This window comes from Pogoniulus pusillus, chromosome 38, assembly GCF_015220805.1.
Source record: "Pogoniulus pusillus isolate bPogPus1 chromosome 38, bPogPus1.pri, whole genome shotgun sequence".
Taxonomy (NCBI): domain Eukaryota; kingdom Metazoa; phylum Chordata; class Aves; order Piciformes; family Lybiidae; genus Pogoniulus; species Pogoniulus pusillus.
Window position 1 is genome coordinate 9,005,767 of NC_087301.1, and position 27,924 is coordinate 9,033,690.

Genomic DNA, 27,924 nt, shown 5'->3' on the forward strand with positions numbered 1-27,924 from the left:
GCACAGCGGCCCCGGGCGGAGCTCAGCCGAGCACAGAGGAGCACAGCGGAGCATAGAGGAGCACAGCGGCCCCGGGCGGAGCACAGAAGAGCACAGAGGAGCACAGCGGCCCCGGGCGGAGCACAGAAGAGCACAGAGGAGCACAGCGGCCCCGGGCGGAGCTCAGCCGAGCACAGAGGAGCACAGCGGAGCACAGAGGAGCACAGCGGAGCACAGAGGAGCACAGCGGCCCCGGGCGGAGCTCAGCCGAGCACAGAGGAGCACAGAAGAGCACAGAGGAGCACAGCGGCCCCGGGCGGAGCTCAGCCGAGCACAGAGGAGCACAGCGGAGCATAGAGGAGCACAGCGGCCCCGGGCGGAGCACAGAAGAGCACAGAGGAGCACAGCGGCCCCGGGCGGAGCTCAGCCGAGCACAGAGGAGCACAGCGGAGCACAGAGGAGCACAGCGGAGCACAGAGGAGCACAGCGGCCCCGGGCGGAGCTCAGCCGAGCACAGAGGAGCACAGAAGAGCACAGAGGAGCACAGCGGCCCCGGGCGGAGCTCAGCCGAGCACAGAGGAGCACAGCGGAGCATAGAGGAGCACAGCGGCCCCGGGCGGAGCTCAGCTGCGCTGCGCCCCCTGGCGGCTCGGAGGCGCCTCCCTGCCGCCGCCGCCGCCGCCACCCCGGGTCCTAACGCCGCCGCCTCAGGCCGCCCCCTGCAGCGCAGACCCCCTCGGGACGCAGCAGTGTGGGGGGCATCGCCCCCATCCCCGCCTAAAAGCTGCCGCTGCCCCGCGTGGAGCCCGCGCAGCAGTCGGGGATCAGCCCCACTATCACAGTGCTGTCACCCCAGAGCGCCTCTCCTGACCTGCTCACAACACAACAGGACAGAAAAGGAGCCAGACTCCAGAACTTGTGCATGTTCATAGCCCCACGTCCACGACCCTCCTCTTCCAGCCCACGTAGCAGGCACTATGTCAGCTTACCGGGGGGCTGCAGCCCCCGCAAGATTTGTCCTCACCCCTCTGAAGAGCATCAGAGCTTAGTGTTTGGCCGACGAGCAGCAAGGACCTGCCGAAGGCTGTCCCCACCTTCACCAAGGCAGCTCTGGCCACCGGGATGGTGGTGGCACCACCAGCACCACACCACTGTCCCCACGTGGCTGCAGCAATCTTCTTGTCTTCAGCTGGTCCCAGCAACTCATCATCTTCCTCATGGTCCATTGAGATGTGGCCACATCCTGAACTGGTGGTGACAGCACCAAAGCACCTGTGGAGATGGTGCTGCCCCCAGCACTACTCCATGCTGCTGCTGGAGCTCCGGCACAGCTCCTGGAGGTCTGCAGTGGAGAACAAATTCACCATGAGCCAGCAGTGTGGGCTGGGGCCAAGGAGGCCCAAATGGTGTCATGAGCAACATGGAGCAGAGTGTGGGCAGCAGGGCAAGGGAGGTTGTGCTGCCCTGTGCTGTGCCCTGCTGAGGCCACGTGTGCAGTGCTGGGCCCAGCTGTGTGGTGCCCAGGGGCAGAGGCAGGGCAGTGGTGCAGAGAGGGCAGTGGGGGCTGGGAAGCTGCTGAGGGGCCTGGAGCAGCTGTGTGAGGAGCAAAGGCTGAGAGCCCTGGGGCTGAGAGGCTGCAGGAGAGCAGCCCCAGAGGGCATCTGCTGAGTGCTCAGCAGCAAGAGCTGAAGGAGCTGTGGGGGGCAGGAGCCTGGGGCCAGGCTCTTGGCAGTGGTGGGCAGTGGCAGGCCAAGGGGCAAGGGGCAGAGAGTGGCAGGCAGGAGGCTGCCTGTGGAGAGGAGGAGAAAGTTGTTTGTTGTGAGGGTGCTGGAGCCTGGAGCAGGCTGCCCAGAGAGGCTGTGGAGTGTCCTTGTGTGGAGAGCTTCTGCCCCCCTGGCACTGTGCTGCTGGGCAAGCTGCTGGGGGTGCCCTGCTGGAGCAGGGCTTGGGCTGGATGCTCTCCAGAGCTCCTTTCCCACCCCCTCCATGGCACTCTGCCTGCAGATGAGCCTCATTAGCAACCAACTCATCTGCAGGCTCCACTACTTCAGTCGCTTCAGGAACCCACAGCCACCCCCCCAGCGGGTGCCAGCTGCCCCCAGCCTACTCACAGCGCACAACAGTGTCCCTGATCTGCCTGAAGCTGCTCTCCTTCAGGGCCATGTAGATGTAGTAGAGGTTCCGCAGCTCCCGGGGGTAGTCCTTGCGGTCCACATCCTTCAGCACGGGGATGGTTCGGCCGTTGGCCAGGGGAGCCTCAGCCAGGGCCTGGTGCATCTGGTACCTGCACCAGGGGTCCTGCAGGAAGCCAGGGGTGATGAGCATGACCCAGCAGTGGCTGTTCTGGACGGCGTCGCACAGCTCTGTCACCACAGCGCCCCCCGGCGCCGCGTCCCGCAGCTGCAGGAAGCAGCGGAAGCTCTCGGGCTGAGCCTCCAGGTAGGTCACCAGCTCGGCCCCCAGCTCCAGGTCCCCCTGGCTGTGGCAGATGCAGACGTCGTAGCTCTTGGCCCAGCGGGCGCTGCCCGAGGCGCTGATGTCCAGCGCAGGGGACAGGTGGGTGGACCTGGCCAGGCTCATGCTGCAAGAGGAGCTGGAGCTCTTGGCGGAGGAAGAGGAAGGAGGTGAGGATGAAGCAGAGTGGCTGCTGTTGAGGCTGCTCTCCCTCGAGCTGGGCTTGGGCTTGTGCAGGAGCCTCCTAAACCAGCCTAGGGAGTTGGAGACACCGTGGTGAGGGTTGGAGGAGGGCTCAGAACTCCTCTGGGCTTCTCCAGGCACTTCGGTGGCTCAGGACACCTCCAGATGTTGGGATCTCACCTTGGCCCCTCAGTACCCAGCCCCCAGCTCAGGAGGACACCTCCAGATGTTGGGATCTCACCTTGGCCCCCAACCCCCACCCCCGACTGTCCCCTCCCACACTCACCAGCCATCGTGGACAGGGCACTGCTCAGCTGCTGATCGCTGTCCTGAGGCTTCTCCTGGCAGCAGAGGGCAGAAATTGATAGCAGGAAGCACCCAGAGGTGGCTCAGGACCAAGGGTTCTGGCCACAAGCAGAGCTTAAGTTGCCTGTCAGCAGCACTGGAGGTACCTACCTGCAGAGAGCAAGGCCAAGAGCCAAGGGGCAGCAGAGACCTTCATTCCTGGCAGCAGGGAGAGGACCCTGTGGAAGGGAGCAGGGATCAGCAGGGATCAGTTAGCTGCTGACAAAGAGGGACTGGAGCTGTGCCCACTCCTTGTCTCTCCTGGACTGGGCACCACACAGCTGGGCCCAGCACTGCACACGTGGCCTCAGCAGGGCACAGCACAGGGCAGCACAACCTCCCTTGCCCTGCTGCCCACACTCTGCTCCATGCCCCCCAACACACCTTTGGCCTCCTTGGCCCCCAGCCCACACTGCTGCCTCCTGCCCACTTGTGCCCCCCAGCACTGCCAGCTCCTGCTCCTTGCAGCTGCTTCCCAGCAGCTCCCCCTCAGCTGTGCTGCTGCAGGAGGTTGTTCCTGCCCAGGGCCAGGACCTGCCCTTGCCCTGCTTGGCCTCCCTCAGGTTGCTCTGCCCCAGCTCTGCATCCTGCCCAGGGCTCCCTGGGTGCCAGCACAGCCTGAGGGCTCTCAGCCACTGCTGCCCCTTCTGTGCCAGCAGCAAAGTGCCTGAGGCTCCTCTCTGTGCCTTCATCCAGCTCAGAGATGAAGATGTTGAACCAGACTGGACCCAGCCCTGTCCCCTGGGGACCACCACAAGCCCCAGGCCGCCACCTAGACCCTGCCCCACTGCCCACACCCCTCTGGGCTGTGCCCTCCAGCCAGGTCTCAGCACCTCACTGCTCCCACAGCCAGCCCACAGCTCCTGAGCCTCCCCAGGAGGATGCTCTGGGAGGGTGTCCCAAGCCTTGCTGGAGCCAAGGCAGCCCCACAGAAACCAAACTGCCCAAGCAAGGCACAGCTGAGCACCAGCAGGACCCGAGGCAGGGCTGGGGCGGGGAGCTGGGAGCTGCCTACCTGCGGTGCAGGAGCTGTGCCCCGGGGCAGGGCTGCAGGAGGCATCGGCCGCGGGGGGCGGGCAGGAGGAGGCCCTGGGACGGCCTGGGTGGGGAAGCAGAGGCTGAGCCCCGGCGCTGGAGCCCGGCACGGGCGGCCAGGCTGAGCCATCCCCGCAGCTCCCCCGCCCGAGCCAGACCTGAGGGAGCGATGCCGGGAGCAGGGCACGACCGGGGGCACCCAGCAGCCTCCCGGGGGCACCCAGCCGCTCCCCGGGGGCACCCAGCAGCCTCCCCGGGGGCACCCAGCAGCCTCCCGGGGGCACCCAGCCGCTCCCCGGGGGCACCCAGCAGCTCCCCGGGGGCACCCAGCCGCTCCCCGGGGGCACCCAGCAGCCTCCCCGGGGGCACCCAGCAGCCTCCCGGGGGCACCCAGCAGCCTCCCGGGGGCAGGGCAGCCCAAGCGTCCCCGGCCCCGCCCTGGCTGCCGCAGAGGGAAGCTGCCCCCGGGGCCTCCGTGCCACATCCGCCGGCCGCTGCCACCAGCCCAGCGTCGCTCGGCCGCGGTGCCGCCTTCATCCCCTCCTCATCCTCGGCCCCTCCAGCCGCCCAGGAGACCCCAGCGCCAGGCGGCTCCTCCTGGACGGCTGCTGGAGGCAAGCAGGAGCCAGGCGAGACTTGGGGCATCCTGGAGGGAGCTCAAGGAGCTCTGTGCCCACCGGCGCGACGCCAGCAGGGCTGAGTTGGCAGCCCGGCAGGGCACGGAGGCGATGCAGGAGGCGTCCCACAGCCGCCACCACGCCAAGGCTGGGTGCTGCCAGGGCATGGAGCCCAGCCGCGGTGCCCGGCACGGCCCTGCCTCTGCCACGGAGCCCTCGCCCCGAACAACGGCAAAGCCCCCCCCGAAGCACAGCCCCTGCAGAGCCTCCTGCCCCCCCCCCCGACCCACAGCCCCTGCAGAGCCTCCTGCCCCCCCCGACCCACAGCCCCTGCAGAGCCTCCTGCCCCCCCCCGACCCACAGCCCCTGCAGAGCCTCCTGCCCCCCCCGACCCACAGCCCCTGCAGAGCCTCCTGCCCCACCCCGACCCACAGCCCCTGCAGAGCCTCCTGCCCCCCCCCCCGACCCACAGCCCCTGCAGAGCCTCCTGCCCCCCCCCCCGACCCACAGCCCCTGCAGAGCCTCCTGCCCCCCCCCGACCCACAGCCCCTGCAGAGCCTCCTGCCCCCCCCCCCGACCCACAGCCCCTGCAGAGCCTCCTGCCCCCCCCCGACCCACAGCCCCTGCAGAGCCTCCTGCCCCCCCCCGACCCACAGCCCCTGCAGAGCCTCCTGCCCTGCCTTGGTCCCCCAAAGAAACTGGCACCAGAGTTCGCACAGGAGTGGGCACAGACAGGGTGGGCACAGGCAGCCCCATGCCCGCTCTGGAGCAGTGGTGGCAGTCACACAGGGGCAGCTGCAGGGTGGGCACAGGCAGGGTGGGCACAGGCAGCCCCATGCCCGCTCTGGAGCAGTGGTGGCAGTCACACCCCCCCGTGCACACCACCCCAGCTTGCTGCCCCTCCAGCCATGACACCAACTACGAGGTGCCCACCCGGGAAGAGCTGGCAGGACCCCCGAGGTGTGCCCTCACCTCCTCCCCGGCGGGCAGACAGCACTCACCCAGCTCGACACGTTCGTGGAGAGGGTGGTCTGTGCTGGGCACCCCCATCCCAGCTCCGGGGCTGCTCCTCCTCCCCCATCCCACCCTGCAGCCTGCTCCCCTCCCCCAGGCCTGGCTGTGCAGCTTCCCGAAGCCGGAGGCAGTGCCCACCTCCAGCCGGGCTGCCTGTCCACACCTCCTGGAGCCCGGAGGGGGTCTGCCAGGGGGCGAGGTGGCATTGGCGGGTCGGGGCAGACCGAAGACAACGGGGGCCAGCCCAGCTGGAGGGGCCGACCCCCCCGTGCCAGCAGCGGGAGCACTCCCAGCCCTTTGCAAGGAGCTTCCCAGGGCACCGGTGCCAACATTCCCAGTTCTGCCCTCTCTGCCTGCAGCTCCTCTGGGACAACTCCCAGCACCTCCACGCCCCAAGGCCCTCAACTCTACCAAAAACGTCCCCCTGCCCCATCTGACCCCAGGAGCCCCCCAGGGCTGCCCCTTCATCGATGCCATCCCGACCCAGCTGTGTGCCAGGGGCTGGGCACACCCACACCCATGGCATGCCTGTCATTTGTATCCCAGGTGACTGCAGGGCTGGAGCAGTGCCTGGGGGACACTTTGGTCTGGAGAAGACTGAGAGGGGATTGAATCAGTGTTTCTAAATGGCTGGGGGGGACAGGCTCTGCTCACTGCTCCCTGGCACAGGACAAGCAGCAGTGGATGGAAGCTGCAGCACAGGAGGCTCCAGCTCAGCACAAGGGCAACTTCTTGCCTGGAAGGCTCCCAGAGCCTGGCACAGGCTGCCCAGAGAGGCTGTGGAGTCTCCTTCTGTGGAGCCTTTCCAGGCCTGTCTGGGTGTGTTCTGTGTGCCCTGAGCTAGGTTGCGTGGTCCTGCCCTGGCAGGGGACCTGGACTGGATCTCCTTGGGTCACTTCCTACCCCTGACGTCCCGTGAGCCTGGGCAGCTGGGGGTGTCCTGGGAAGAAGGGCTGAAGGTCAGCAGATGTCACTCAGCACCCACCAGGCTCTTGGGAGACCACATCCCAGCACCACCACTGTGTCCAGCAGGTCTTGGAGGAGCCTCTGCTGGACACTGCCTGGTCCCAGACGCTGGCATCTGGCTGTGGGCAGTGCCCCCTTCCACTGACAGTGCTCCATGAGCATTATAGCCACAGTTCACTGGGATCTCAGGGGGCAGGCAGCCATACCCCAGAGCCCCTCCTGCAGCAAGCCAGAGTCTGGCTGCTGGCACTGATCACAAATTAATCCCTTTCTGGGTTCAGCCTTTTGGGTTTTTTGGTTTGATCTGCTTTTGAACAGCAATGCCCTAAAGCTGAGCCCAGAGCAGTTCTGTCAGCACCACCTGGAGCTGTGCAGACCCTTCCCTGGCACCCTTAGACACTGGAGCCTCCTGGAGTCTCTAGGGGACTAGAGCCTACCCCACCTCTGCTGGCCCCTGGCAAGCAGACAGGGCCCAGGTCTGCATGCTGCAGGCGCAAGCCCCAAAGCCAGGTGAAAGAGGGGCAGCCTCGCCGGCCATAAAAATACCTCCTCATCCTCAAGGATTTCCCCTCCCAGTGCACCTCCGAGCTCTGGAAGGCAGCAGAGGCCGTGCAGGCTGCTGGGTGGGCATCCCTTACCCCCAGCCCACCGTGCAGCACAGGAGGGCAGCTCCTGCCCAGAGAGGCTCCTCCCGCAGCCCTGCCACAGCCCAGCTGCCTTCCTCTCCCCCAGCACCAGGCCGGAGCCAGCAGCCAGCCCCTCGATGGCCAAACCACCAAGGAAAAAGCCCAGGACCGAGCGATGCCGAACCTGAGGCACTCCCAAGCAGCTGGCAGCTGTGGGTCAGGCATCGCTCGTCCCATTCAGCCCCCAAGACTGGAAGCTGCGCTGCTGCCCCCACCCCGAACACCAACTCCGCACCCAAGGTGTCCCGGAGGAGAGCACAGCCCTTGCCTGTGACTCAGCACCAGCGGCCAACCCCTGGGCTGCGGGGCCGTGCCCCGGAGGCCATCACCTCACAGACCTCGCTCCTGAGGGCACCGTGCGGCGGTTATCAAAGGCAGCAGAGCGATTCAGCAAGCGCAGAGCGATCCACGCCGCGCCGGGACCCACCCGCGCTGAAACCCTGAGGCAGCAGAAGCAGCCCTGGGCTCCGGCGGCACCACAGGGAAGCCTGCGGCGTACTCCAGTGCCTGCGGAGAGCGCTGAGAAACCCACTGAGGGCAGAGCGACCGCAAAGCAGAGCCAGAGGCGAAGCCTGGACAGGAGGTTTGGTTTGGCTCCCAGCGCGGCCACCGGCGGCAGCCGAGGAGCTGCTCCTCAGCGACGGCGCCGAACGCTGCCGAACGCTGCCGAACGCCGTCCTGGGCAGCAGCGAGGCGGCCAGCGGGGGCCAAGCGCCGCTCGTTACCTCAGAAGGCTGCAGACACTGCTTCAGAGACATAGACCCGGACCGGGGAAGGCCCCGGGGCAGGGCAGCCTCATCCACACAGCCCCAGAGCCCACCGGCCTGCGGCAGCCTCCTCAGGCCGCGAACACCGAGATCTGACTCAGGAGCCGCTGCCGGAGCCGCTGCCGGAGCCGCTGCCGGTGCGCCCCGGCACAGTCCCAACGCACAGCCCCAGCGCACAGCCCCCGGCCGCGGCGTGCGGGCCCCGGCCCCCACCGCCCTTTATAGCCGCACAGCATCGCGAGAGGACAGGCGAAACCTCGCGCATGCGCCTGCCCTCCCGCCGCCGGTCGAGGGGGCGGGCAGAGGGGCGGGGCGGCAGGGGCGGGGCCGGACGATGGGGGGCGGGGCTAGGCGCGGGGCGGGGGGCGGGGCTAGGCGCGAGGCGGGGGGCGGGGGCGATCGCGGGCGTCTCCTCGCGGGGCCGGGCGCGCGGCGCCGGGTGAGGGGCGCGGGGGGGGCGGGGGGGGGGGCAGGCCTGGGGGCAGCGGCGGCGCTCGGAGCCCTCTGCCCGCGCAGGGCCTGTGGCGCTGCCCGGGGTGCGGAGGCCGCGGGGGAGCCCGACCGGAGGAGGGAACGGAGCTGGGCCCGAGGCAGGCGAAGGGGCCGGGGGAGGGCGCTGGGGGCCAGGATTATCCCAGCGAGGCCCCTCCGTGACTCCCCCCCGCCGTGTTCCTGGCGAGAAAGGGTCTGGGGGGTCAGTGAGGGAGCTGGGGGGGTCAGTGAGGGAGCTGGGGGGGCAGTGAGGGAGCTGGGGGGGTCAGTGAGGGAGCTGGGGGGGCAGTGAGGGAGCTGGGGGGCAGTGAGGGAGCTGGGGGGGCAGTGAGGGAGCTGGGGGGGCAGTGAGGGAGCTGGCTGGGGGGCAGTGAGGGAGCTGGGGGGCAGTGAGGGAGCTGGGGGGGGGCAGTGAGGGAGCTGGGGGGGGCAGTGAGGGAGCTGGGGGGGCAGTGAGGGAGCTGGGGGGCAGTGAGGGAGCTGGGGGGGGCAGTGAGGGAGCTGGGGGCAGTGAGGGAGCTGGGGGCGCAGTGAGGGAGCTGGGGGCGCAGTGAGGGAGCTGGGGGGGCAGTGAGGGAGCTGGGGGCAGTGAGGGAGCTGGGGGGGGCAGTGAGGGAGCTGGGGGGGCAGTGAGGGAGCTGGGAGGGGCAGTGAGGGAGCTGGGGGGGGCAGTGAGGGAGCTGGGGGGGCAGTGAGGGAGCTGGCTGGGGGGCAGTGAGGGAGCTGGGGGCAGTGAGGGAGCTGGGGGGGCAGTGAGGGAGCTGGGGGGCAGTGAGGGAGCTGGGGGGCAGTGAGGGAGCTGGGGGCGCAGTGAGGGAGCTGGGGGGCAGTGAGGGAGCTGGGGGGCAGTGAGGGAGCTGGGGGGGGCAGTGAGGGAGCTGGGGGGGCAGTGAGGGAGCTGGGGGGCAGTGAGGGAGCTGGGGGCGCAGTGAGGGAGCTGGGGGGGCAGTGAGGGAGCTGGGGGGCAGTGAGGGAGCTGGGGGGCAGTGAGGGAGCTGGGGGGGGCAGTGAGGGAGCTGGGGGGGCAGTGAGGGAGCTGGGGGCGCAGTGAGGGAGCTGGGGGGGCAGTGAGGGAGCTGGGGGCAGTGAGGGAGCTGGGGGGGGCAGTGAGGGAGCTGGGGGGGCAGTGAGGGAGCTGGGAGGGGCAGTGAGGGAGCTGGGGGGGGCAGTGAGGGAGCTGGGGGGGCAGTGAGGGAGCTGGCTGGGGGGCAGTGAGGGAGCTGGCTGGGGGGCAGTGAGGGAGCTGGGGGGGCAGTGAGGGAGCTGGGGGGCAGTGAGGGAGCTGGGGGGGCAGTGAGGGAGCTGGGGGGGGCAGTGAGGGAGCTGGGGGGCGGTGAGGGAGCTGGGGGCCGGTGAGGGAGCTGGGGGGGCAGTGAGGGAGCTGGGGCGCAGTGAGGGAGCTGGGGGGGCAGTGAGGGAGCTGGGGGGGCAGTGAGGGAGCTGGGGGGCAGTGAGGGAGCTGGGGGGCAGTGAGGGAGCTGGGGGGGCAGTGAGGGAGCTGGGGGGGGCAGTGAGGGAGCTGGGGGGCAGTGAGGGAGCTGGGGGGCAGTGAGGGAGCTGGGGGGGCAGTGAGGGAGCTGGGGGCGCAGTGAGGGAGCTGGGGGGGCAGTGAGGGAGCTGGGGGCAGTGAGGGAGCTGGGGGGGCAGTGAGGGAGCTGGGAGGGGCAGTGAGGGAGCTGGGGGGGCAGTGAGGGAGCTGGCTGGGGGGCAGTGAGGGAGCTGGGGGGCAGTGAGGGAGCTGGGGGGGCAGTGAGGGGAGCTGGGGGGGCAGTGAGGGAGCTGGGGGGGGGCAGTGAGGGAGCTGGGGGGCAGTGAGGGAGCTGGGGGGGCAGTGAGGGAGCTGGGGGGCAGTGAGGGAGCTGGGGGCAGTGAGGAGCTGGGGGGGGCAGTGAGGGAGCTGGGGGGCAGTGAGGGAGCTGGAGGGGCAGTGAGGGAGCTGGGAGGGGCAGTGAGGGAGCTGGGGGGGGCAGTGAGGGAGCTGGGGGGGGCAGTGAGGGAGCTGGCTGGGGGGGCAGTGAGGGAACTGGGGGGGCAGTGAGGGAGCTGGGGGGCAGTGAGGGAGCTGGGGGGGGCAGTGAGGGAGCTGGGGGGGGCAGTGAGGGAGCTGGGGGGGGCAGTGAGGGAGCTGGGGGGCAGTGAGGGAGCTGGGGGGGGCAGTGAGGGAGCTGGGGGGCAGTGAGGGAGCTGGGGGGGGGCAGTGAAGGAGCTGGGGGGGCAGTGAGGGAGCTGGGGGCGCAGTGAGGGAGCTGGGGAGGGGCAGAGAGGGAGCTGGGGGCAGTGAGGGAGCTGGGGGGCAGTGAGGGAGCTGGGGGGCAGTGAGGGAGCTGGGGGGGCAGTGAGGGAGCTGGGGGGGCAGTGAGGGAGCTGGGGGCAGTGAGGGAGCTGGGGGGGCAGTGGGGGAGCTGGGGGGGCAGTGAGGGAGCTGGGGGGGGGCAGTGAGGGAGCTGGGGGGGCAGTGAGGGAGCTGGGGGGGCAGTGAGGGAGCTGGGGGGCAGTGAGGGAGCTGGGGGGGGCAGTGGGTGGAGCTGGGGGGGCAGTGGGGGAGCTGGGGGGGGCAGTGAGGGAGCTGGGGGCGCAGTGAGGGAGCTGGGGGGGCAGTGAGGGAGCTGGGAGGGGCAGTGAGGGAGCTGGGGGGGGCAGTGAGGGAGCTGGGGGGGCAGTGAGGGAGCTGGCTGGGGGGCAGTGAGGGAGCTGGGGGGGCAGTGAGGGAGCTGGGGGGGGGCAGTGAGGGAGCTGGGGGGGCAGTGAGGGAGCTGGGGGGGCAGTGAGGGAGCTGGGAGGGGCAGTGAGGGAGCGGGGGGGCAGTGAGGGAGCTGGGGGGGCAGTGAGGGAGCTGGCTGGGGGGCAGTGAGGGAGCTGGGGGGGCAGTGAGGGAGCTGGAGGGGCAGTGAGGGAGCTGGGGGGGGCAGTGAGGGAGCTGGGGGGGCAGTGAGGGAGCTGGGGGGCAGTGAGGGAGCTGGGGGGGGCAGTGAGGGAGCTGGGGGGCAGTGAGGGAGCTGGGGGGGCAGTGAAGGAGCTGGGGGGGCAGTGAGGGAGCTGGGGGCGCAGTGAGGGAGCTGGGGGGGCAGTGAGGGAGCTGGGGGCAGTGAGGGAGCTAGGGGGGGCAGTGAGGGAGCTGGGGGGGCAGTGAGGGAGCTGGGGGCAGTGAGGGAGCTGGGGGGGCAGTGGGAGAGCTGGGGGGGCAGTGAGGGAGCTGGGGGGCAGTGAGGGAGCTGGGGGGGGCAGTGAGGGAGCTGGGGGGGCAGTGGGGGAGCTGGGGGGGCAGTGAGGGAGCTGGGGGGGGCAGTGAGGGAGCTGGGGGGCAGTGAGGGAGCTGGGGGGGCAGTGAGGGAGCTGGGGGGCAGTGAGGGAGCTGGGGGGGCAGTGAGGGAGCTGGGGGGGCAGTGAGGGAGCGGGGGGCAGTGAGGGAGCTGGGGGGCGCAGTGAGGGAGCTGGGGGGCAGTGAGGGAGCTGGGGGGCAGTGAGGGAGCTGGGGGGGGCAGTGAGGGAGCTGGGGGGGCAGTGAGGGAGCGGGGGGCAGTGAGGGAGCTGGGGGGGGCAGTGAGGGAGCTGGGGGGCAGTGAGGGAGCTGGGGGGGGCAGTGAGGGAGCGGGGGGGGCAGTGAGGGAGCTGGGGGGGGCAGTGAGGGAGCTGGGGGGGAAGTGAGGGAGCTGGGGGGGGCAGTGAGGGAGCTGGCTGGGGGGCAGTGAGGGAGCTGGGGGCAGTGAGGGAGCTGGGGGGGCAGTGAGGGAGCCTGGGGGGCAGTGAGGGAGCTGGGGGGGGCAGTGAGGGGAGCTGGGAGGGGCAGTGAGGGAGCTGGGGGGGGCAGTGAGGGAGCTGGGAGGGGCAGTGAGGGAGCTGGGGGGGGCAGTGAGGGAGCTGGGGGGGCAGTGAGGGAGCTGGGGGGGGGCAGTGAGGGAGCTGGGAGGGGCAGTGAGGGAGCTGGGGGGGGCAGTGAGGGAGCGGGGGGGGCAGTGAGGGAGCTGGGGGGGGCAGTGAGGGAGCTGGCTGGGGGGCAGTGAGGGAGCTGGGGGCAGTGAGGGAGCTGGGGGGGCAGTGAGGGAGCTGGGGGCAGTGAGGGAGCTGGGGGGGGCAGTGAGGGAGCTGGGGGGGCAGTGAGGGAGCTGGGGGGGCAGTGAAGGAGCTGGGGGGGGCAGTGAGGGAGCTGGGGGCGCAGTGAGGGAGCTGGGGGGGCAGTGAGGGAGCTGGGGGCAGTGAGGGAGCTGGGGGGGCAGTGGGGGAGCAGGGGGGGCAGTGGGGGAGCTGGGGGGGCAGTGGGGGAGCTGGGGGCAGTGAGGGAGCTGGGGGGGGCAGTGGGGGAGCTGGGGGGGCAGTGGGGGAGCTGGGGGGGCAGTGAGGGAGCTGGGGGCGCAGTGAGGGAGCTGGGGGGGGCAGTGAGGGAGCTGGGGGGGGCAGTGGGGGAGCTGGGGGGGGCAGTGAGGGAGCTGGGGGGGGCAGTGAGGGAGCTGGGGGGCAGTGAGGGAGCTGGGGGGGCAGTGAGGGAGCTGGGGGGGCAGTGAGGGAGCTGGGGGGCAGTGAGGGAGCTGGGGGGGCAGTGGGAGAGCTGGGGGGGCAGTGAGGGAGCTGGGGGGCAGTGAGGGAGCTGGGGGGGGCAGTGAGGGAGCTGGGGGGGCAGTGAGGGAGCTGGGGGGGGCAGTGGGGGAGCTGGGGGGGCAGTGAGGGAGCTGGGGGGGGCAGTGAGGGAGCTGGGGGGCAGTGAGGGAGCTGGGGGGGCAGTGAGGGAGCTGGGGGGCAGTGAGGGAGCTGGGGGGGCAGTGAGGGAGCGGGGGGCAGTGAGGGAGCTGGGGGGCGCAGTGAGGGAGCTGGGGGGCAGTGAGGGAGCTGGGGGGCAGTGAGGGAGCTGGGGGGGCAGTGAGGGAGCTGGGGGGGCAGTGAGGGAGCGGGGGGGCAGTGAGGGAGCGGGGGGGGGCAGTGAGGGAGCTGGGGGGGCAGTGAGGGAGCTGGGGGGGGCAGTGAGGGAGCTGGGGGGGCAGTGAGGGAGCTGGGGGGGGCAGTGAGGGAGCTGGGGGGGCAGTGAGGGAGCTGGGGGGCAGTGAGGGAGCTGGGGGGCAGTGAGGGAGCTGGGGGGGCAGTGAGGGAGCTGGGGGGGCAGTGAGGGAGCTGGGGGGGGCAGTGAGGGAGCTGGGGGCGCTGCGCCTGAGCGGAGCAGGCTGAGAGGAGACCTCACTGCCCTGCGGCGCCCTGCAGGAGCCTGCGGCCAGCTGCGGCTTCCTTCCGAGGAGCAAGGCTTAGGGCGAGAGGAAATGGCCTGGAGCTGCCCCGGGGCAGGGCTGTGCTGGGTGCGAGGGAAAATAACTTCCCTGGAAGGGTTGTGCAGGCCTGGCCCAGGCTGCCCAGGGCGGTGGTGCAGTCCCCGGCCCGGGGGGTGGTTGAGAATGGTGTGGCATGGCGCTGGGGCAGGCTGCTTGAGCCTTGGCCTGCATCTTGAAGCTCTTTTCCAACCCGAGTGATTCTGCCAGCCTCAGCCTCCTCCTTGCTTGCTGCTCCATCTCTTTTGCTGCTCCATCCTCTTCTTCTGATCCATCCTCTTTCGGCTTCTCCCTCAGGTTTGGCATCAGAGGGGGCGAGGAGGGGACACAGCGGAGAGGAAAGGTAAGGCCTGGAGGTGCTGGGCACCTCTGGAGGTGGTCACAGCCCCATGCCAGTAGCTCTGCCAGCAGCACTGCCAGCCCTCCTTGCTCTCCAGGAACACCTGGGCAAGCCAGCCCTGCCCCTGGGCCACCTGCTGCAGGGCTGCCCCACAGCCTTGCCTTGGGGGCTCGCATCAGGCAGAGCAAAGCGAGCCCACAGCTGCTCCTGCCTGGCTGTGGTGGGACACAAACCTCCCAGCTGGGTCACTTCCCCTCGGTTCTCATGGCACCAGTGGGAGCCAGAACCATGTGGAGAGTTGCTGCATGAAATGAAAGCCTCTGATGAATTTGAGCTGGCAGCCACGGAGCTGCATCTCGTGTGGCAGGGACAGGAGCAGCAGGAGCAGGGAGGCCTCCTCCTTGTCTCTGCAGCTTGTCCTTTTCTAGGACAGTTTGGATGATCCGTGGGGAGCTGCTCCGATTGCAGCTGCCATGTGGAGGAACAGAGCTCGGCCAGCAGCCAGGGGTGGCTCATTAGTGGCCTCTCAGAGTCTCCTGGCTGAAATGTGGAGAGGTTTAGAGGCATTTAGGTTGGAGAAGACCTTTCAAGGCATCAAGGCTGACTGTAACAAACTGCTTTGAAGTTCAACATAAGGTTTGCCTTATGCCAGCATCTCAAACCCTCTGAATTCCTACAGGAGATCTGAGTTAAGCCCTCCCTCCTAGCAGCTCTCAGCATTCAGGGAGCTAAAAATAATGAGCAGTGAATTTGGAGTTGCTTCTTTATACAGTTAAAGGAGGCTGCTCCAGAGGAGTCCCTCAGCCAGCAGCGAGCTGGAAACAGTTTGGACTTCTTCAGCTTGAAGCATTCAGGTCCAGCTTGCAGCTATAGCTTTATTTAGAGTCATGGAATGGGCTGGAAGGGACCTCCACAGCTCCCCCAGCCCCCCCTGCAGCCAGCAGGGACAGCTCCACCAGAGCAGGCTGCCCACAGCCCTGCCCAGCCTCACCTGGGACATCTCCAGGCCTGGGGCCTCAACCACCTCCCTGGGCAACCTGTTGCAGGCTTCCAGCAGCCTCCTGCTGCAGAGCTTGTTCCTCACATCCAACCTCAGTCTGCTCTGCTCTGCTCCCAAACCATTGCCCCTGGTGCTGTCCCTGCAGCCCTTTGGCCACAGTCCCTCTGCAGCCTGCTTGGAGCCCCTGCAGGGCTGGCAGCAGCTCTGAGCTCTGCCTGCAGCCTTCTCCTCTCCAGGCTGCACAGCCTCAGCTCCCCCAGCCTGTGCCCACAGCAGAGCTGCTCCAACCTCTCATCACCTCTGTGGCCTCCTCTGGAGCCTCTGCAGCAGGTCCATGTCCCTCTGGTGCTGAGGTGCCCATGGCTGGCCCTAGCCCTGCAGCTGAGCTCTGCCCAGAGCAGAGCAGAGCAGAGGGGCAGGAGCTCCTCTCTGCAGCTCTGCCCACGCTGCTGTGGGTGCAGCCCAGGCTGCCCTTGGCCTTCTCTGCTGCCAGTGCCCACTGCTGGCTCCTGCCCAGCCTCTCCCCCCCAGCACTCCCAAGCCCTTCCCTGCAGGGCTGCTCTCAGCCTCTTCCCCCCCAGCCTGGATTGGTGCCCAGAGTTGCCCTGGCCCAGGAGCAGGATCCTGCCCTTGGCCTTCTTGAGCCTCCTGAGGTTCTCCTCAGCACAGCTCTGCAGCCTGCCCAGGTGCCTCTGGATGGGTCCCACCCTTCAGCCTTACCAACTGCACCACTCAGCTTGGTGCCACCTGCAGCCCTGCTGAGGGTCCCAGCACTGCCCCAGTGCAGACCCCTGAGGGTCACCCCTTGTGCCCTGTCTCCACCTGGAGCCATTGGATGTGATCCTCCAGCCAATTCCAGTGGCAGTTCTCTTTCCAGAGCCACACCTCCAGCTCACAACTTGTGTGTTAAGTGGAGGCAAAGGTCCCCCCCCGTGACCTCCTCACCTGCCGTGGTGCTGGAAGCATCTCCTCAGTGCCCAGGGCAGTTGTGCAGGCTGGGGTCTGCTGCTGGCTGGGCTGTGGAGCTGTGGCTGTGTGTGAGCCTCGGGGGCTTGTGGGGAGGTGTTTGGCCTCAGCCTACCTTAGTCTTTGTTTCTCAGGTGGCTCTGCAGATGTTTTGGCTGTGTTTTATGTGGGGAATTGTGGTTGGGTTGTTGGTGGTGTTTAAAGGTCCTAATCTGCTACCCAGAGGCTCCAGGGTCGCTGAACTGATTCCTTGGGGTGCAGAGGAAGGAGAACACAAAAAACCTGTGCAGGGAGCAGGGGTGGGCTGTGCTGTGACGGGAGGGGGGGGCAGCTGAGCCAGGAACCTGCGGTTTGGTGCTCACATCTCCGTGGTCCAAAGAGCTGAGGCAAAAGCCCTGGGGGTCTGCGTTGGTGAAAAGCTCAGCAGGAGCCTGCAGTGTGAGTGCAGCCGAGAGAGCAACCCTGTGCTGTGCTGCAGCCAGAGCAGTGTGGGCATAGGGCAAGGGAGGGGATTCTGCCCCTGGGCTCTGCTCTCCTCAGACCCCACCTGCAGTCCTGGGGGCAGTTCTGGAGCCCCCAGCACAAGCAGGACATGGAAATGTTTGAGCCAGTGCAGAGGAGGCCACCAAGATGCTGAGAGGGTTGCAGCAGCTCTGCTCTGAGCACAGGCTGAGAGAGTTGGGGCTGTGCAGCCTGCAGAGGAGCTTCCAGGAGAGCTTGGAGTGGCCTTGCAGGAGCTGCAGGGGGCTGCAGGAGGGCTGGGGAGGGACTATTGAGAAGGTCTGGGAATGAGAGGAGGAGGAGGAATGGGTTTGGAGTGGCAGAGGGGAGATTGAAAGTGGATGTGAGGAAGAAGTGAGGGTGGTGAGAGACTGGCAGAGGTTGCCCAGGGAGGTTGTGGAGCACAGAAGCACACCCTGGAGGTGTTCAGGACCAGGCTGGATGAGGCCTTGAGCGACCATTTCCAGTTGGAGGTGTCCCTGCCTATGGCAGGAGTTTGGAGCTGGCTACGATTTGAGGTCCCTTCCAATCTAAACCATTCTGTGATTCCCAATGTGTGGAGGAGGAGGACTGGAGAGAGGCTTTGTGCCTGCAGTGGCAGTGCCAGGCTGTGAGGTGAAGCTGAGCTGTGCCCCCCTGCAGAGCAGAGTTGCTCCCCCCAGGTCAGCAGGTTCAGATTTCTCGGCTGAATCTCCTGCCCTCGGTCACCAGAGGCATGGGAGGAAGCTGCACACAGGCTCTGTGTCTGCCTGCATCAGGCAGCACTGCAGGGTGGAGTTCGTGGGAGCAGCCAGCCAGTCCTTGGAACCTGATTGTGATGAGTGGAACTTGCTGAGTTCAAAAGGAGGTTTAGAGCTTCAGAGGTCCTTAAAAGCTAAGTGAAGGACTTGGCTCCTGCTGTCCCAAGTGACAGGAGTGTGGAGGGCGCTGGCAGCGGTGCTGAGCTGCAGCAGAGCAGGAGAAGGCCTCACAGTGGAGCTGTGGGCAGCAGAGAGGAGGCTGAGAGGAGAATTGGTGAGGGCTCGGGGAAGGTTTTACCTCCGTGGGAAGGCTTTGCCTCTGGGGGCAGCGTGGCTGCAGCCTGTCTGCGGGGGAAGGTCCTGGAGCAGATCCTGTGGAGTGTCACCATGTGGCACACCCAGCACAGGCAGGGCAGCAGTGCCAGGCAGCATGGGTCCTGCTGGGCCAACCTGACCTCCTTCAAGGCAAGCTGAGCAGTGAGTGGGTGAGGGCAGGCTGTGGTTGCCCACCTGGAGCCCACTGTCCCACAGCATCCTCTGTGCTGGAGGCTTGGGCTGGTGAGGGCTGCTCTGGGGAAGAGCTGCCTGGATGGACCCAAAGGGTTCCTCAGGCTGGGCAGAATGGCTGGAAAGTGCCCAGCAGGAAGGGCCCTGGGGGTGCTGGGTGGCAGCAGCTGAAGGGGAGCCAGGGGGTGCCCAGGTGGGCAGGAAGGGCAGCAGCAGCCTGGCCTGGCTCAGCAGTGGTGTGGGCAGCAGGAGCAGGGCAGGGATTGTGCCCCTGGGCTGGGCACTGCTGAGGCCACCCCTTGAGTGCTGGGTTCAGCTGTGGGCCCTGAGTGCCAGGAGGACACTGAGGAGCTGGAGCAGGGCCAGGGAAGGGGCTGGTGAAGCTGCTGTGAAGGTGCCTGGAGCAGGCTGCCCAGAGAGGCTGTGGAGTCTCCTCAGGAGAGCTTCCAACCCCCTCTGGCTGTGACACTCCCGGGCAAGCTGCTGTGGGTGCCCTGCGTGAGCAGGGCTTGGACCGAATGGTCCCCAGAGGTCGCCTCCCACCCCCCATGCTGTGTGTGCCCTCAGCCTGCCACACGTGTTCCGGCCCCAGGGTTTTGGACCATCTCAGCTTTCCTTCGGCAGAGGGCAGCGTCCCAGAGGTGCTGCTGGACTGCGCCGCGCAGCTGGCAGCGAGCAGCGGGGAGCAGCTCTGCGCTGTGCCCCCTTTGCGTTCGGGGGGACCCTGCACGGGCAGGGCTGCGGTGCTGTGCGTGCTGCGGTGCTCCGTGCGCTGCGGTGCTCCGTGCGCTGCGGTGCTCCGTGCGCTGCGGTGCTCTGTGCGCTGCGGTGCTCTGTGCGCTGCGGTGCTCTGTGCGCTGCGGTGCTCCGTGCGCTGCGATGCTGTGTGCGCTGCGGTGCTCCGTGCGCTGCGGTGCTCTGTGCGCTGCGGTGCTGTGTGCGCTGCGGTGCTCTGTGCGCTGCGGTGCTGTGTGCGCTGCGGTGCTGTGCGCGCTGCGGTGCTCGCGGTGCTGTCTGTGCTGCGGTGCTGTGTGCGCTGCGGTGCTCTGCGCGCTGCGGTGCTCGCGGTGCTCTCTGTGCTGCTCAGGGGGCGCTCTGACGGAAAACTTCCTTCGCACGGGCTCTGGGCTCGCATCTCGCCGCCTGGGCTGTGCAGCTGCCTGCTGCTCCCGGCGCCGGGCAGTGCAATGCAGCGCTGGCTTCCCATGGCCAGCAACCGGCGGCGGCTGCAGCCGAGCCCTGCCCCACGCAGCCCAGAGGAGTTCTGCCCGCCCTGCCCTACGCAGTGCAGCCCAGCCCTGCCTGCCCTGCCCCACTCAGCCCAGCCCTGCCTCACACAGCCCTGCCCAGCTCCACTCAGCCCAGCCCTGCCCCACGCAGTGCAGCCCAGCCCTGCCTGCCCTGCCCCACTCAGCCCAGCCCTGCCCCACGCAGTGCAGCCCAGCCCTGCCTGCCCTGCCCCACTCAGCCCAGCCCTGCCTCACACAGCCCTGCCCAGCTCCACTCAGCCCAGCCCTGCCCCACGCAGTGCAGCCCAGCCCTGCCTGCCCTGCCCCACTCAGCCCAGCCCTGCCCCACGCAGTGCAGCCCAGCCCTGCCTGCCCTGCCCCACTCAGCCCAGCCCTGCCCCACGCAGTGCAGCCCAGCCCTGCCTGCCCTGCCCCACTCAGCCCAGCCCAGCCTTGCCTACTCTGCCCTGCTCAGCCCAGCCCTGCCCCACGCAGCTCAGCCCCCCACAGCCCTGCCCCACGTGGCCCTGTGCTTTCGTCCAGCTTCCAAGAAAGCTGCTGAGAGCCTGGGACAAAGTCCAGAGCCCCAAAAGTGCAGTTCCCAGCCCAGAGGTGATCTCATAAAGATAAGACCCCCACCCTGGGAAGGGCTGGGCACAGCTCTGCTCCTGCTGCACCTGTGCAGTGACTTTGCTTGTGCTGCTTGTGCCCTGCAGGCACTGCATGGCTTCTACGGTGAGCCTGCCCAGAGACACCTTGCTGGAAGATGGGCTGCCCCCTGCCAAGAAGCCCAGGTAACCCCCCCTGTCCTCGGGGAGCTGCTTGTTTCTCCTTCCAGCACCTTGCGTTGTTCCTGGGAGGGCAGAAGGCTGGCACCCTGCCCAGCAGCCACTCTGGTGCCTGGGCACCCTGCCCCAGCAGCCACTCTGGTGCCTGGGCACCCTGCTCCAGCAGCCGTTCTGGTGTCTGGGCACCCTGCTGCAGCAGCCACTCTGGTGCCTGGGCACCCTGCCCCAGCAGCCACTCTGGTGCCTGGGCACCCTGCCCCAGCAGCCGCTCTGGTGCCTGGGCACCCTGCCCAGCAGCCACTCTCTGGAGGCGCAGAGCTGAGCTCTCTCTGTGCTGTCTCACTGGTCAGTGCCCAGCCCAGCTTGTGGGGCACTGGGATGTGGTTCTGTGCTCCTTCACCTGAGCTGGGTGGGGCTCCCCCCTGCTGCCCTGATCAAGGTGGTTTTGGTGTGCTGCAAGGCTGCAGAAGTGCCCTCTGCAGCCCCCATGCCCACGCCCAGGCTGCCTGCTCCCTGCCGCGGCGGCTGTGGCAGTGCAGGCTCAGCACTCAGGGCTCTGCTTCGTTTCTGACCGCTGGAGGGCTGCGGAGGAGCTGCTGGGTGGGAGCCCAGGGCTGAAGGTTGGGTTGTGTCTGCAATGAGGAGTGCAGAGGCTGAGAGATAACTTTTCCCTTGCTCAGGATCTCTGGGCAGAAGCAGCTTCGGTGTCAGGGTGGGGACAGAGCGTCCCTGCCTGAGGTGTCCCCAGGGGCTGGCACTGGGGCTCCCAGCCTCGGCTCTTGTGTCTGTCCTCCCAGTGTGCCTTTAGTGAGCTCCTTAGGCTGAACACTGATTTGTCCTTTGTGGGTGGTGAGGCTTGCAGGGCCAAACCAAAGCCACTCATCACCTCCTCAGGGGAAGAGTTCACTCCTCTGTGGTGCTGAGGGAGGGCAAAGCTCCAGCTGTGTGGGGCTGGTTTCCTTCTCCCGCTGTTGGCACAGAAAAGCCCAGTCCCTGCCCAGGAGCTGCCCCTGGGCTGCTGCTCCCATGCTCTGCTGTCTGCTTCAGAGGAGCAGCTTGGCACCAGGCAGGGCATGGTGAGCTCAGCTGCTCCCTGAGTCATAACCCCCAAGTTAAAGGCACTGTGGGGCTCTGAGGGTAGGGAAATGAGGAGGAGGAAGGAGAAGGGAGCCATGCAGCCCCTTCAGGAGGCTCTGGTATCATCTAGGCTTCCAAAAGATTGGCCTCAGGCACTCAGCCTGCATTGGAGGTGTAACAGGGATGAGTTTTCTGCAGGAGAACTGTTCTGAGGGCTTTCAGAGGGGGCTGAAGGTGGGAAAGGTCTTCTCCGGGGCAGGAGGAGCCTTCTCTTCCTTTCTTTTGTGCTGGGGTAACTGGGGCTGCTGGCTCTGGCACCTCCTTTGAGCCAGGAGCAGTGCTGGGGCTGCTGTGTGCTGGCTCAGGCCATAGGAGTGTGCTTGTGCCAGCCAGTGCTGGTGTCCCCTGCTGCCCACCAGCCCCAGCCTTTCTGCTGCCTGCCTGGTAAGGAGGGGGAGCAAAGCTCCTCCCTTGTGCCAGCTGTCACTGGAGGAGCTTTGCTCAGGAGTGTTCCAGGGTGGAGCTGATCCCCAGAAGCTGCCTCCACCACCAGAGAGGTTCTAGGCACAGGCAGTTGGGCTGCTGATCCATGGAGCCTGAGGCCCCCAGTGGGCAGAGGGTGCCCTCCTTGTCCTCACTTTGCATCTCCCATGCCCCAGACCTATGGTGGCACCATCTGTGCCCCCTTCTCCTCCTGCAGGAAGCTGTTGCCAAGCCTCAAAACCAAGAAGCCTCAGGAACTGGTGCTGGTGATCGGGACAGGAATCAGTGCAGCAGTTGCTCCCCAGGTGCCAGCTCTCAAGTCCTGGAAGGGTCTCATCCAGGCCCTCCTGGATGCTGCCATCGACTTTGACCTGCTGGAGGATGAGGAGAGCAAACGCTTCCAGAAGAGTCTCCACGAGGACAAGAACCTGGTTCACCTTGCCCACGACCTCATCCAGAAGCTGTCCCCAGTGAGTGCTGCAGGGACACCTCAGGCACCGTGCCCTGAGCCTGGGCCTGGCTCTCTGCTGGGCCTCCATCTCCTGCAAGTGCTGTGCCAGCCTGCTGAGGCCTAGCTCCTGTCACCTGCAGGCTCTGTGGCCATTCAGCAGGACTTGGGCATGCTGGGGGCTGGGCAGAGAGGAACCTGATGAGGTTCAACAGGGATCAGTGCAGAGTCCTGCACCTGGGAGGGAAGAAAAACTGCAGCAGTAGAGGTTGGGAGGTTCCTGTGTGACCTGAGCTAGACTGGGTGCTGCTGCTCTGGCAGGGGGCTTGGACTCAGTGAGCTCTTTGGGTCCCTTCCAACCCCTCACATCTGTGAGCCTGTGGTCTGCTGGAGAGCATGGAGAAGGACCTGGCAGTGCTGGTGGGCAGCAAGTTCTGCATGGCACAGATGTGCCCTGGCAGCCAAGAAGGCCAATGGGGCCCTGGGGGGCATCAAGCAGAGTGTGCCCAGCAGATCCAGGCAGGTTCTCCTCCCGCTCTACTCTGCCCTGGAATATTGCATCCAGCTCTGGGCTCCCCAGTTCAGGAGGGACAGGATCTGCTGGAGAGAGCCCAGGGGAGGGCTGCAAGGATGCTGCAGGGCCTGAAGCACTGCCTGAGGAGCAGAGGCTGCGAGCCCTGGGGCTGAGTCTGCAGAGGAGGAGGCTGAGAGGGATCTGAGCAGTGTCTGACAATAGCTGAGGGCTGGGGGTGAGGAAGGAAGGGACAGGGACAGGGACAGGCTCTGCTCACTTGTGCCTGGCATAGGACAGGGGCAAGGGATGGAAGCTACAGCACAGGAAGCTCCACCTCAGCATGAGGAAGAACTTCTTGCCTGGAAGGGTCCCAGAGCCTGGCAGAGGCTGCCCAGAGAGGCTGTGGAGTCTCCTCTGGAGCCTTTCCAGCCCTGCCTGGATGTGTTCTGTGTGCCCTGTGCTGGCTTCTATGGCCCTGCTCTGGCAGAGAGTTGGACTCAAAGACCTCCAGAGGTCCTTTCCAACCCCTGAGCTGTGAGCTCTGCCATGGACCCCAGCTTTGGGGCGTTTCACTCTGCTTTTGGGGGAGAGGAGCTGTGGAGGAGCTGGAGGGAGGTGTGGGGGGTTCTCCACCCAGCCCCGAGCCAGGCTGAAGCTGTCTGCTCCCCTCAGCGCACCAGCAGCGTCCGCTCCACCTTCTTCAAGGACTGTCTGTATGAGGTCTTTGATGACCTGGAGTCCAAGATGGAGGATGCTGGCAAGCAGCTGCTGCAGTCTGTGCTTCACCTGATGGAGAAAGGAGCTCTGGTCCTAACCACCAACTTTGACAACCTGCTGGAGCTCTACGCCGCACACCAGGGGAAGCACCTGGAGTCACTGGACCTGACTGATGAGAAGAAGGTAAAAGTGGTGAATCTGTGGGACCAGGCAGGACCCTGGTGGCTGTGGGAGGCATTCTGAGTAAGGGAACTGAGCTGCTCACATTGGCCAAGGCCATGGGATGAGGTTCAGTAAGGCCCAGGGATGGGTCCTGCCCTTGGGGCACAGCAGCCCCAGGAGGGCTCCAGGCTGGGCAGAGTGGCTGGAAAGTGCCCAGCAGGAAAGGGCCTGGAGGTGCTGGGTGGCAGCAGCTGAAGGGGAGCCAGGGGGTGCCCAGGTGGGCAGGAAGGGCAGCAGCAGCCTGGCCTGGCTCAGCAGTGGTGTGGGCAGCAGGAGCAGGGCAGGGATTGTGCCCCTGGGCTGGGCACTGCTGAGGCCACCCCTTGAGTGCTGGGTTCAGCTGTGGGCCCTGAGTGCCAGAAGGACACTGAGGAGCTGGAGCAGGGCCAGAGAAGGGCAGCAAAGGTGGGGAAGGGTCTGGAGAAGAGGGCTGGGGAGGGGCAGCTGAGGGAGCTGGGGGTGCTGAGTGTGGAGCAGAGGAGGCTGAGAGGAGACCTCATTGCTCTCTGCAGCTCCCTGCCAGGAGCCTGCAGCCAGCTGGGGCTGGGCTCTGCTGCCAAGGAACAAGAGGAAATGGCTTCGGTTTGCCCCAGGGGGGAGGTTCTGTTTGGCCATGAGGAACAATTTCTTCCCTTGAGGGTAGTCCAGGCCTGTCCCGGGCTGCCCAGAGCAGTGGTGGAGTCCCCACCCCTGGAGGGGTTTCATTGCCCTGAGGATGTGCCCTGGCAGGGCTGGGTTTGTGGTTGGAGCTGACCTTAAACATCTCTTCCACCCAAAGCCATTCCCTGGCTCTCAGTGGTGAGTCCCAGCAGGGGCTGTAAGGTTGATGGCAGCCAGCAGGGAAGTGCAGCTGAAGGTTTGCTCCTGCAGCCCTGAGCTCTCTGGCTGCCACCACGGCTCAGGAGGAGCCCTCCAGCCTGGTGTTCCTTTGATCCCTGTCCTTGCAGCTCCTGGCCTGGCTCTGCTGAAGCTCCTCAAGCCTCACTCCCACCCCAGATGTTTCCATCCCATGCAGGAGGCTCCCTGTCAGACCCAGACCTGCCCTTTGCATTTTCACAGGGGGCTGGGAGTGATTTCCATCGTGGGGTTTCCAGGCTGCAGCCTTCAAAGCTTCCCTCTTGACTCTGTCCCTTCTGAGACTTCCAGTGGCACCTGCTGGGTGACTCCCATGCTCCTTCAGCCATGCCCTGGGATTGCTGCTCCCTTCACACAGCTGCCTCCTTCTGCCCCACTCAGCACAGAACCAGGCTGGGAACCCTTTCCCCCTGCCCAGCTCTGGTGGGGAGGATCTGGTCCTGTTTGCTTCTGGGCTCCTGCTCCTCCCTCCTGAGCCATGTCTGCCTTGGTGCTTCCTGCCTGACCTCTTAATCTCCACGGCTGGAGGTGCTTACAGGGTTACAAATCAAGGCTCTAATTCCTGCAAGCTCAAACGAGCTCAGGTCTGCGAGGAGGAAGCTGAGAGCTCCAGAAGTGGCTTTCCCAAGGGGAGGTCACATGCTGAGGTCCCTCAGAGCTCCCCACAGCCTCGAGGGGCCAAGGAATGCAGCTCTGCAGTCCTGACAAGCAGCCTGAGTGGCTTCCTGGTGGCGTTTGGCACCTGGCACCGTGCACTTGGTGACACTGCTGGAGGGGTCTGTGTCGTGCAGGTGCTGGAGTGGGCACAGGAGAAGAGGCAGCTGAGTGTGCTGCACATCCACGGCGTCTACACCAACCCCAGCGGCATCGTCCTGCACCCTGCCGGCTACCAGAACGTCCTGCGCAACACCGAGGTGATGGTGAGAGCTGGGCCCTGCCCTGGCCCCTGGCATGCCTCTGGGCACCACACGTGGGGCAGGGTCTGCTCTCACCAGCCAGAACTGCCCAGGCTGCAGAGCTGGGGCAGAGGAACCTGAGGGAGGTCAAGCAGGGCAAGGGCAGGTCCTGGCCCTGGGCAGGAACAACCTCCTGCAGCAGCACAGCTGAGGGGGAGCTGCTGGGAAGCAGCTGCAAGGAGCAGGAGCTGGCAGTGCTGGGGGGCACAAGTGGGCAGGAGGCAGCAGTGTGGGCTGGGGGCCAAGGAGGGCAAAGGTGTGGTGGGGGGCACGGAGCAGAGCGTGGGCAGCAGGGCAAGGGAGGTTGTGCTGCCCTGTGCTGTGCCCTGCTGAGGCCACGTGTGCAGTGCTGGGCCCAGCTGTGTGGTGCCCAGAGGCAGAGGCAGGGCAGTGGTGCAGAGAGGGCAGTGGGGGCTGGGAAGCTGCTGAGGGGCCTGGAGCAGCTGTGTGAGGAGCAAAGGCTGAGAGCCCTGGGGCTGAGAGGCTGCAGGAGAGCAGCCCCAGAGGGCACCTGCTGAGTGCTCAGCAGCAAGAGCTGAAGGAGCTGTGGGGGGCAGGAGCCTGAGGCCAGGCTGTTGGCAGTGGTGGGCAGTGGCAGGCCAAGGGGCAAGGGGCAGAGAGTGGCAGGCAGGAGGCTGCCTGTGGAGAGGAGGAGAAAGTTGTTTGTTGTGAGGGTGCTGGAGCCTGGAGCAGGCTGCCCAGAGAGGCTGTGGAGTGTCCTTGTGTGGAGAGCTTCCAACCCCCCTGGCACTGTGCTGCTGGGCAAGCTGCTGGGGGTGCCCTGCTGGAGCAGGGCTTGGGCTGGGGCATCCCCAGAGGTCACTTCCACTTCACCGTGCTGGGGTTCGGGCATGTCTCAGTGCCCTGCAGGGCTCTCAGGTAGCCAGGCACAGGGGTGTGGCACAGCCCCAGGGCTCTCAGCCTTTGCTCCAGGCCCCTCAGCAGCTTCCCAGCCCCCACTGGGCGCTCTCGGCGGCTCCTGTGTCCGTGGGCGGCGCAGAGGCAGCTGTGTGTGAGCAGGGCTGCCCGCGGCCGTCTCTAAGCAGCTCTTTCCCTCTCTTCAAGCGGGAGATTCAGAAGCTCTATGAGAGTAAATCATTCCTGTTCTTGGGCTGTGGTTGGACTGTTGATGACACCACGTTTCAGGCCCTGTTTCTAGAGGCTGTCAAGCACAAGTCAGACCTGGAGCACTTCATGCTGGTGCGGAGGGGAGACGTGGAGGAGTTCAGGAAGCTGCGTGAGGACATGCTGGACAAGGGCATCAAGGTCATCTCCTACGGCGACGCCTACGCAGACCTGCCCGAGTACCTGCAGCGGCTGGCACGGGAGATAGCCCTGCGCGGGCAGGCAGGTACCCAGGGCTGGGCACCACCAGCTCCACACCACTCAGCCTCCTGCCAGGGCCTTCAGTGCATTCAGCTCATGGGGTCTGACTCTTAGCCAGCACTGCCAGGGCACCACCAAGCCATGGCCCTCAGCACCCCACTTGCACTGCTTTGGAACCCCTCCAGGGATGAGGACTCCAGCACTGCCCTGGGCAGGCTTGTCCCTGGCAGCAGAGCCCAGCCCCAGCTGGCTGCAGGCTCCTGGCAGGGAGCTGCAGAGAGCAATGAGGTCTCCTCTCAGCCTCCTCTGCTCCACGCTCAGCACCCCCAGCTCCCTCAGCTGCCCCTCCCCAGCCCTCTTCTCCAGACTCTTCCCCACCTTTGCTGCCCTTCTCTGGCCCTGCTCCAGCTCCTCAGTGTCCTCCTGGCACTCAGGGCCCACAGCTGAACCCAGCACTCAAGGAGTGGCCTCAGCAGTGCCCAGCCCAGGGGCACAATCCCTGCCCTGCTCCTGCTGCCCACACCACTGCTGAGCCAGGCCAGGCTGCTGCTGCCCTTCTTGCCCACCTGGGCACCTCCTGTCATACAGGCCTGGCTCATGACTGAGCCACCACAGCCTGCGGAGCCTGAGCAGCGTTCATGCAAGCATTTCGGTTAGGAAGAACCTTGTGGCTCCTCAGTGTCTTGCAGTGAGCGCCCCAGGACTGAACCCAGCACTCAGGGTGTGGCCTCATCAGTGCCCTGCTGCGTTTCAGCAGACCCAGGACCTCCCTCATAAACCACAGCAGTGGAGCAGAGAATGCAGTTTGCTGAGCAGAGCTTCACCTGTCCTGGGGGTCAGCCAGCTGGGAGGGCACTGTGGGAGATGAGTCACTGCAGGTTCCTGCTCTTCACCCATGCTGTCCCTGTGTCACCTGGGGTGGCCTTTCCAGCACCCCAGCAGCTCTCTCCTCTCCCTAGGTGTGCCCAGGGAGGGCCAGCAGCTGAACGGCTCTGCCAGCGCCCAGGCCGAGCTGCAGACGGCAGGTGAGAGCCTCCCGAGCTGCCAGAGCAGGCACAGCCACGGCCCTGCACTGCCTCCCAGCAGCCTCTGCTTGCCCACAGGAGGCACCACTTGAGCGTGGCCTCAGCCGAGGACCGCGGGGGACTCCCTGGGATGGACCTAACCCGGAGCAGGTTCCAGGCCAATGTGGAAGCCCAGAGCCACACGGAGCAGGGGTGCCAGAAGCCAGAGCCAGGAGCTCCTGGGATGGACACTTGGTGTAATGTAGCAATCTTCTTCTTCAGGAGATGCAGGGGGGGGTCCCTCTGGGAGCCTCCTCTGCTCCCATTCCTCGTGCTTGGATCGTTTGTACTTGGGATGAACTCCAGAGCTCGTTTTTTACTGAAGCTCTCCCTTTTCTAGCCCTGCCTTTTACAGCTTTTGTACGGGAACCTGGCATTAAACCTTCTCACCTCTGCTGCCGCCC

At 66.6% G+C, this 27,924-nt stretch overlaps 2 protein-coding genes across 8 annotated transcripts; one reads left to right on the forward strand and one right to left on the reverse strand.

Moving 5' to 3' along the window:
- Positions 1–887: 887 nt before the first annotated feature.
- On the reverse strand, positions 888–8,169 carry TIRAP (TIR domain containing adaptor protein). Of its 3 annotated transcripts, XM_064173249.1 has the most exons (6): positions 8,005–8,169; positions 3,977–4,060; positions 3,073–3,140; positions 2,903–2,957; positions 2,091–2,687; positions 888–1,321 (listed from the first exon to the last, which is right to left on the reverse strand). In XM_064173249.1, the coding sequence occupies exons 4-6, from the start codon at positions 2,907–2,909 to the stop codon at positions 1,278–1,280; spliced, it is 648 nt and encodes a 215-aa protein (XP_064029319.1). In that variant the 5' UTR covers positions 2,910–2,957; positions 3,073–3,140; positions 3,977–4,060; positions 8,005–8,169; the 3' UTR covers positions 888–1,277. The 3 variants fall into 3 exon arrangements, with proteins under 3 accessions (XP_064029319.1, XP_064029317.1, XP_064029318.1); XM_064173247.1 differs by lacking the exon at positions 2,903–2,957; XM_064173248.1 differs by lacking the exons at positions 2,903–2,957; positions 3,977–4,060.
- Positions 8,170–8,443: 274 nt separating this feature from the next.
- On the forward strand, positions 8,444–27,916 carry FAM118B (family with sequence similarity 118 member B). 5 transcript variants are annotated; one of them, XM_064173390.1, is made up of 9 exons: positions 8,444–8,485; positions 14,085–14,130; positions 19,787–19,864; positions 21,636–21,888; positions 23,053–23,280; positions 24,966–25,094; positions 26,196–26,481; positions 27,416–27,481; positions 27,560–27,916. In XM_064173390.1, exons 3-9 carry the CDS (start codon positions 19,794–19,796, stop codon positions 27,571–27,573), a joined length of 1,047 nt encoding a protein of 348 aa, XP_064029460.1. In that variant the 5' UTR covers positions 8,444–8,485; positions 14,085–14,130; positions 19,787–19,793; the 3' UTR covers positions 27,574–27,916. The 5 variants fall into 5 exon arrangements, with proteins under 5 accessions (XP_064029460.1, XP_064029458.1, XP_064029461.1 ...); XM_064173388.1 differs by having other exon boundaries at positions 27,416–27,916; XM_064173391.1 differs by having other exon boundaries at positions 26,277–26,481; positions 27,416–27,916.
- The last annotated feature ends 8 nt before the right edge of the window (positions 27,917–27,924 follow it).

Bases quoted from the DNA above. Each gene is read 5' to 3' on its own strand.
- TIRAP (XM_064173248.1), bottom strand. From the start codon at position 3,118: ATGAAGGTCTCTGCTGCCCCTTGGCTCTTGGCCTTGCTCTCTGCAG. The intron at 2,688-3,072 runs GTAGGTACCTCC...CCAACTCCCTAG, and splicing joins CTTGGCCTTGCTCTCTGCAG to GCTGGTTTAGGAGGCTCCTG. The intron at 1,322-2,090 runs GTGAGTAGGCTG...TCTCCACTGCAG, and splicing joins CAGGGACACTGTTGTGCGCT to ACCTCCAGGAGCTGTGCCGG.
- FAM118B (XM_064173388.1), top strand. From the start codon at position 19,794: ATGGCTTCTACGGTGAGCCTGCCCAGAGACACCTTGCTGGAAGATGGG. The intron at 19,865-21,635 runs GTAACCCCCCCT...CTCCTCCTGCAG, and splicing joins CCCCCTGCCAAGAAGCCCAG to GAAGCTGTTGCCAAGCCTCA. The intron at 23,281-24,965 runs GTAAAAGTGGTG...TGTGTCGTGCAG, and splicing joins ACCTGACTGATGAGAAGAAG to GTGCTGGAGTGGGCACAGGA.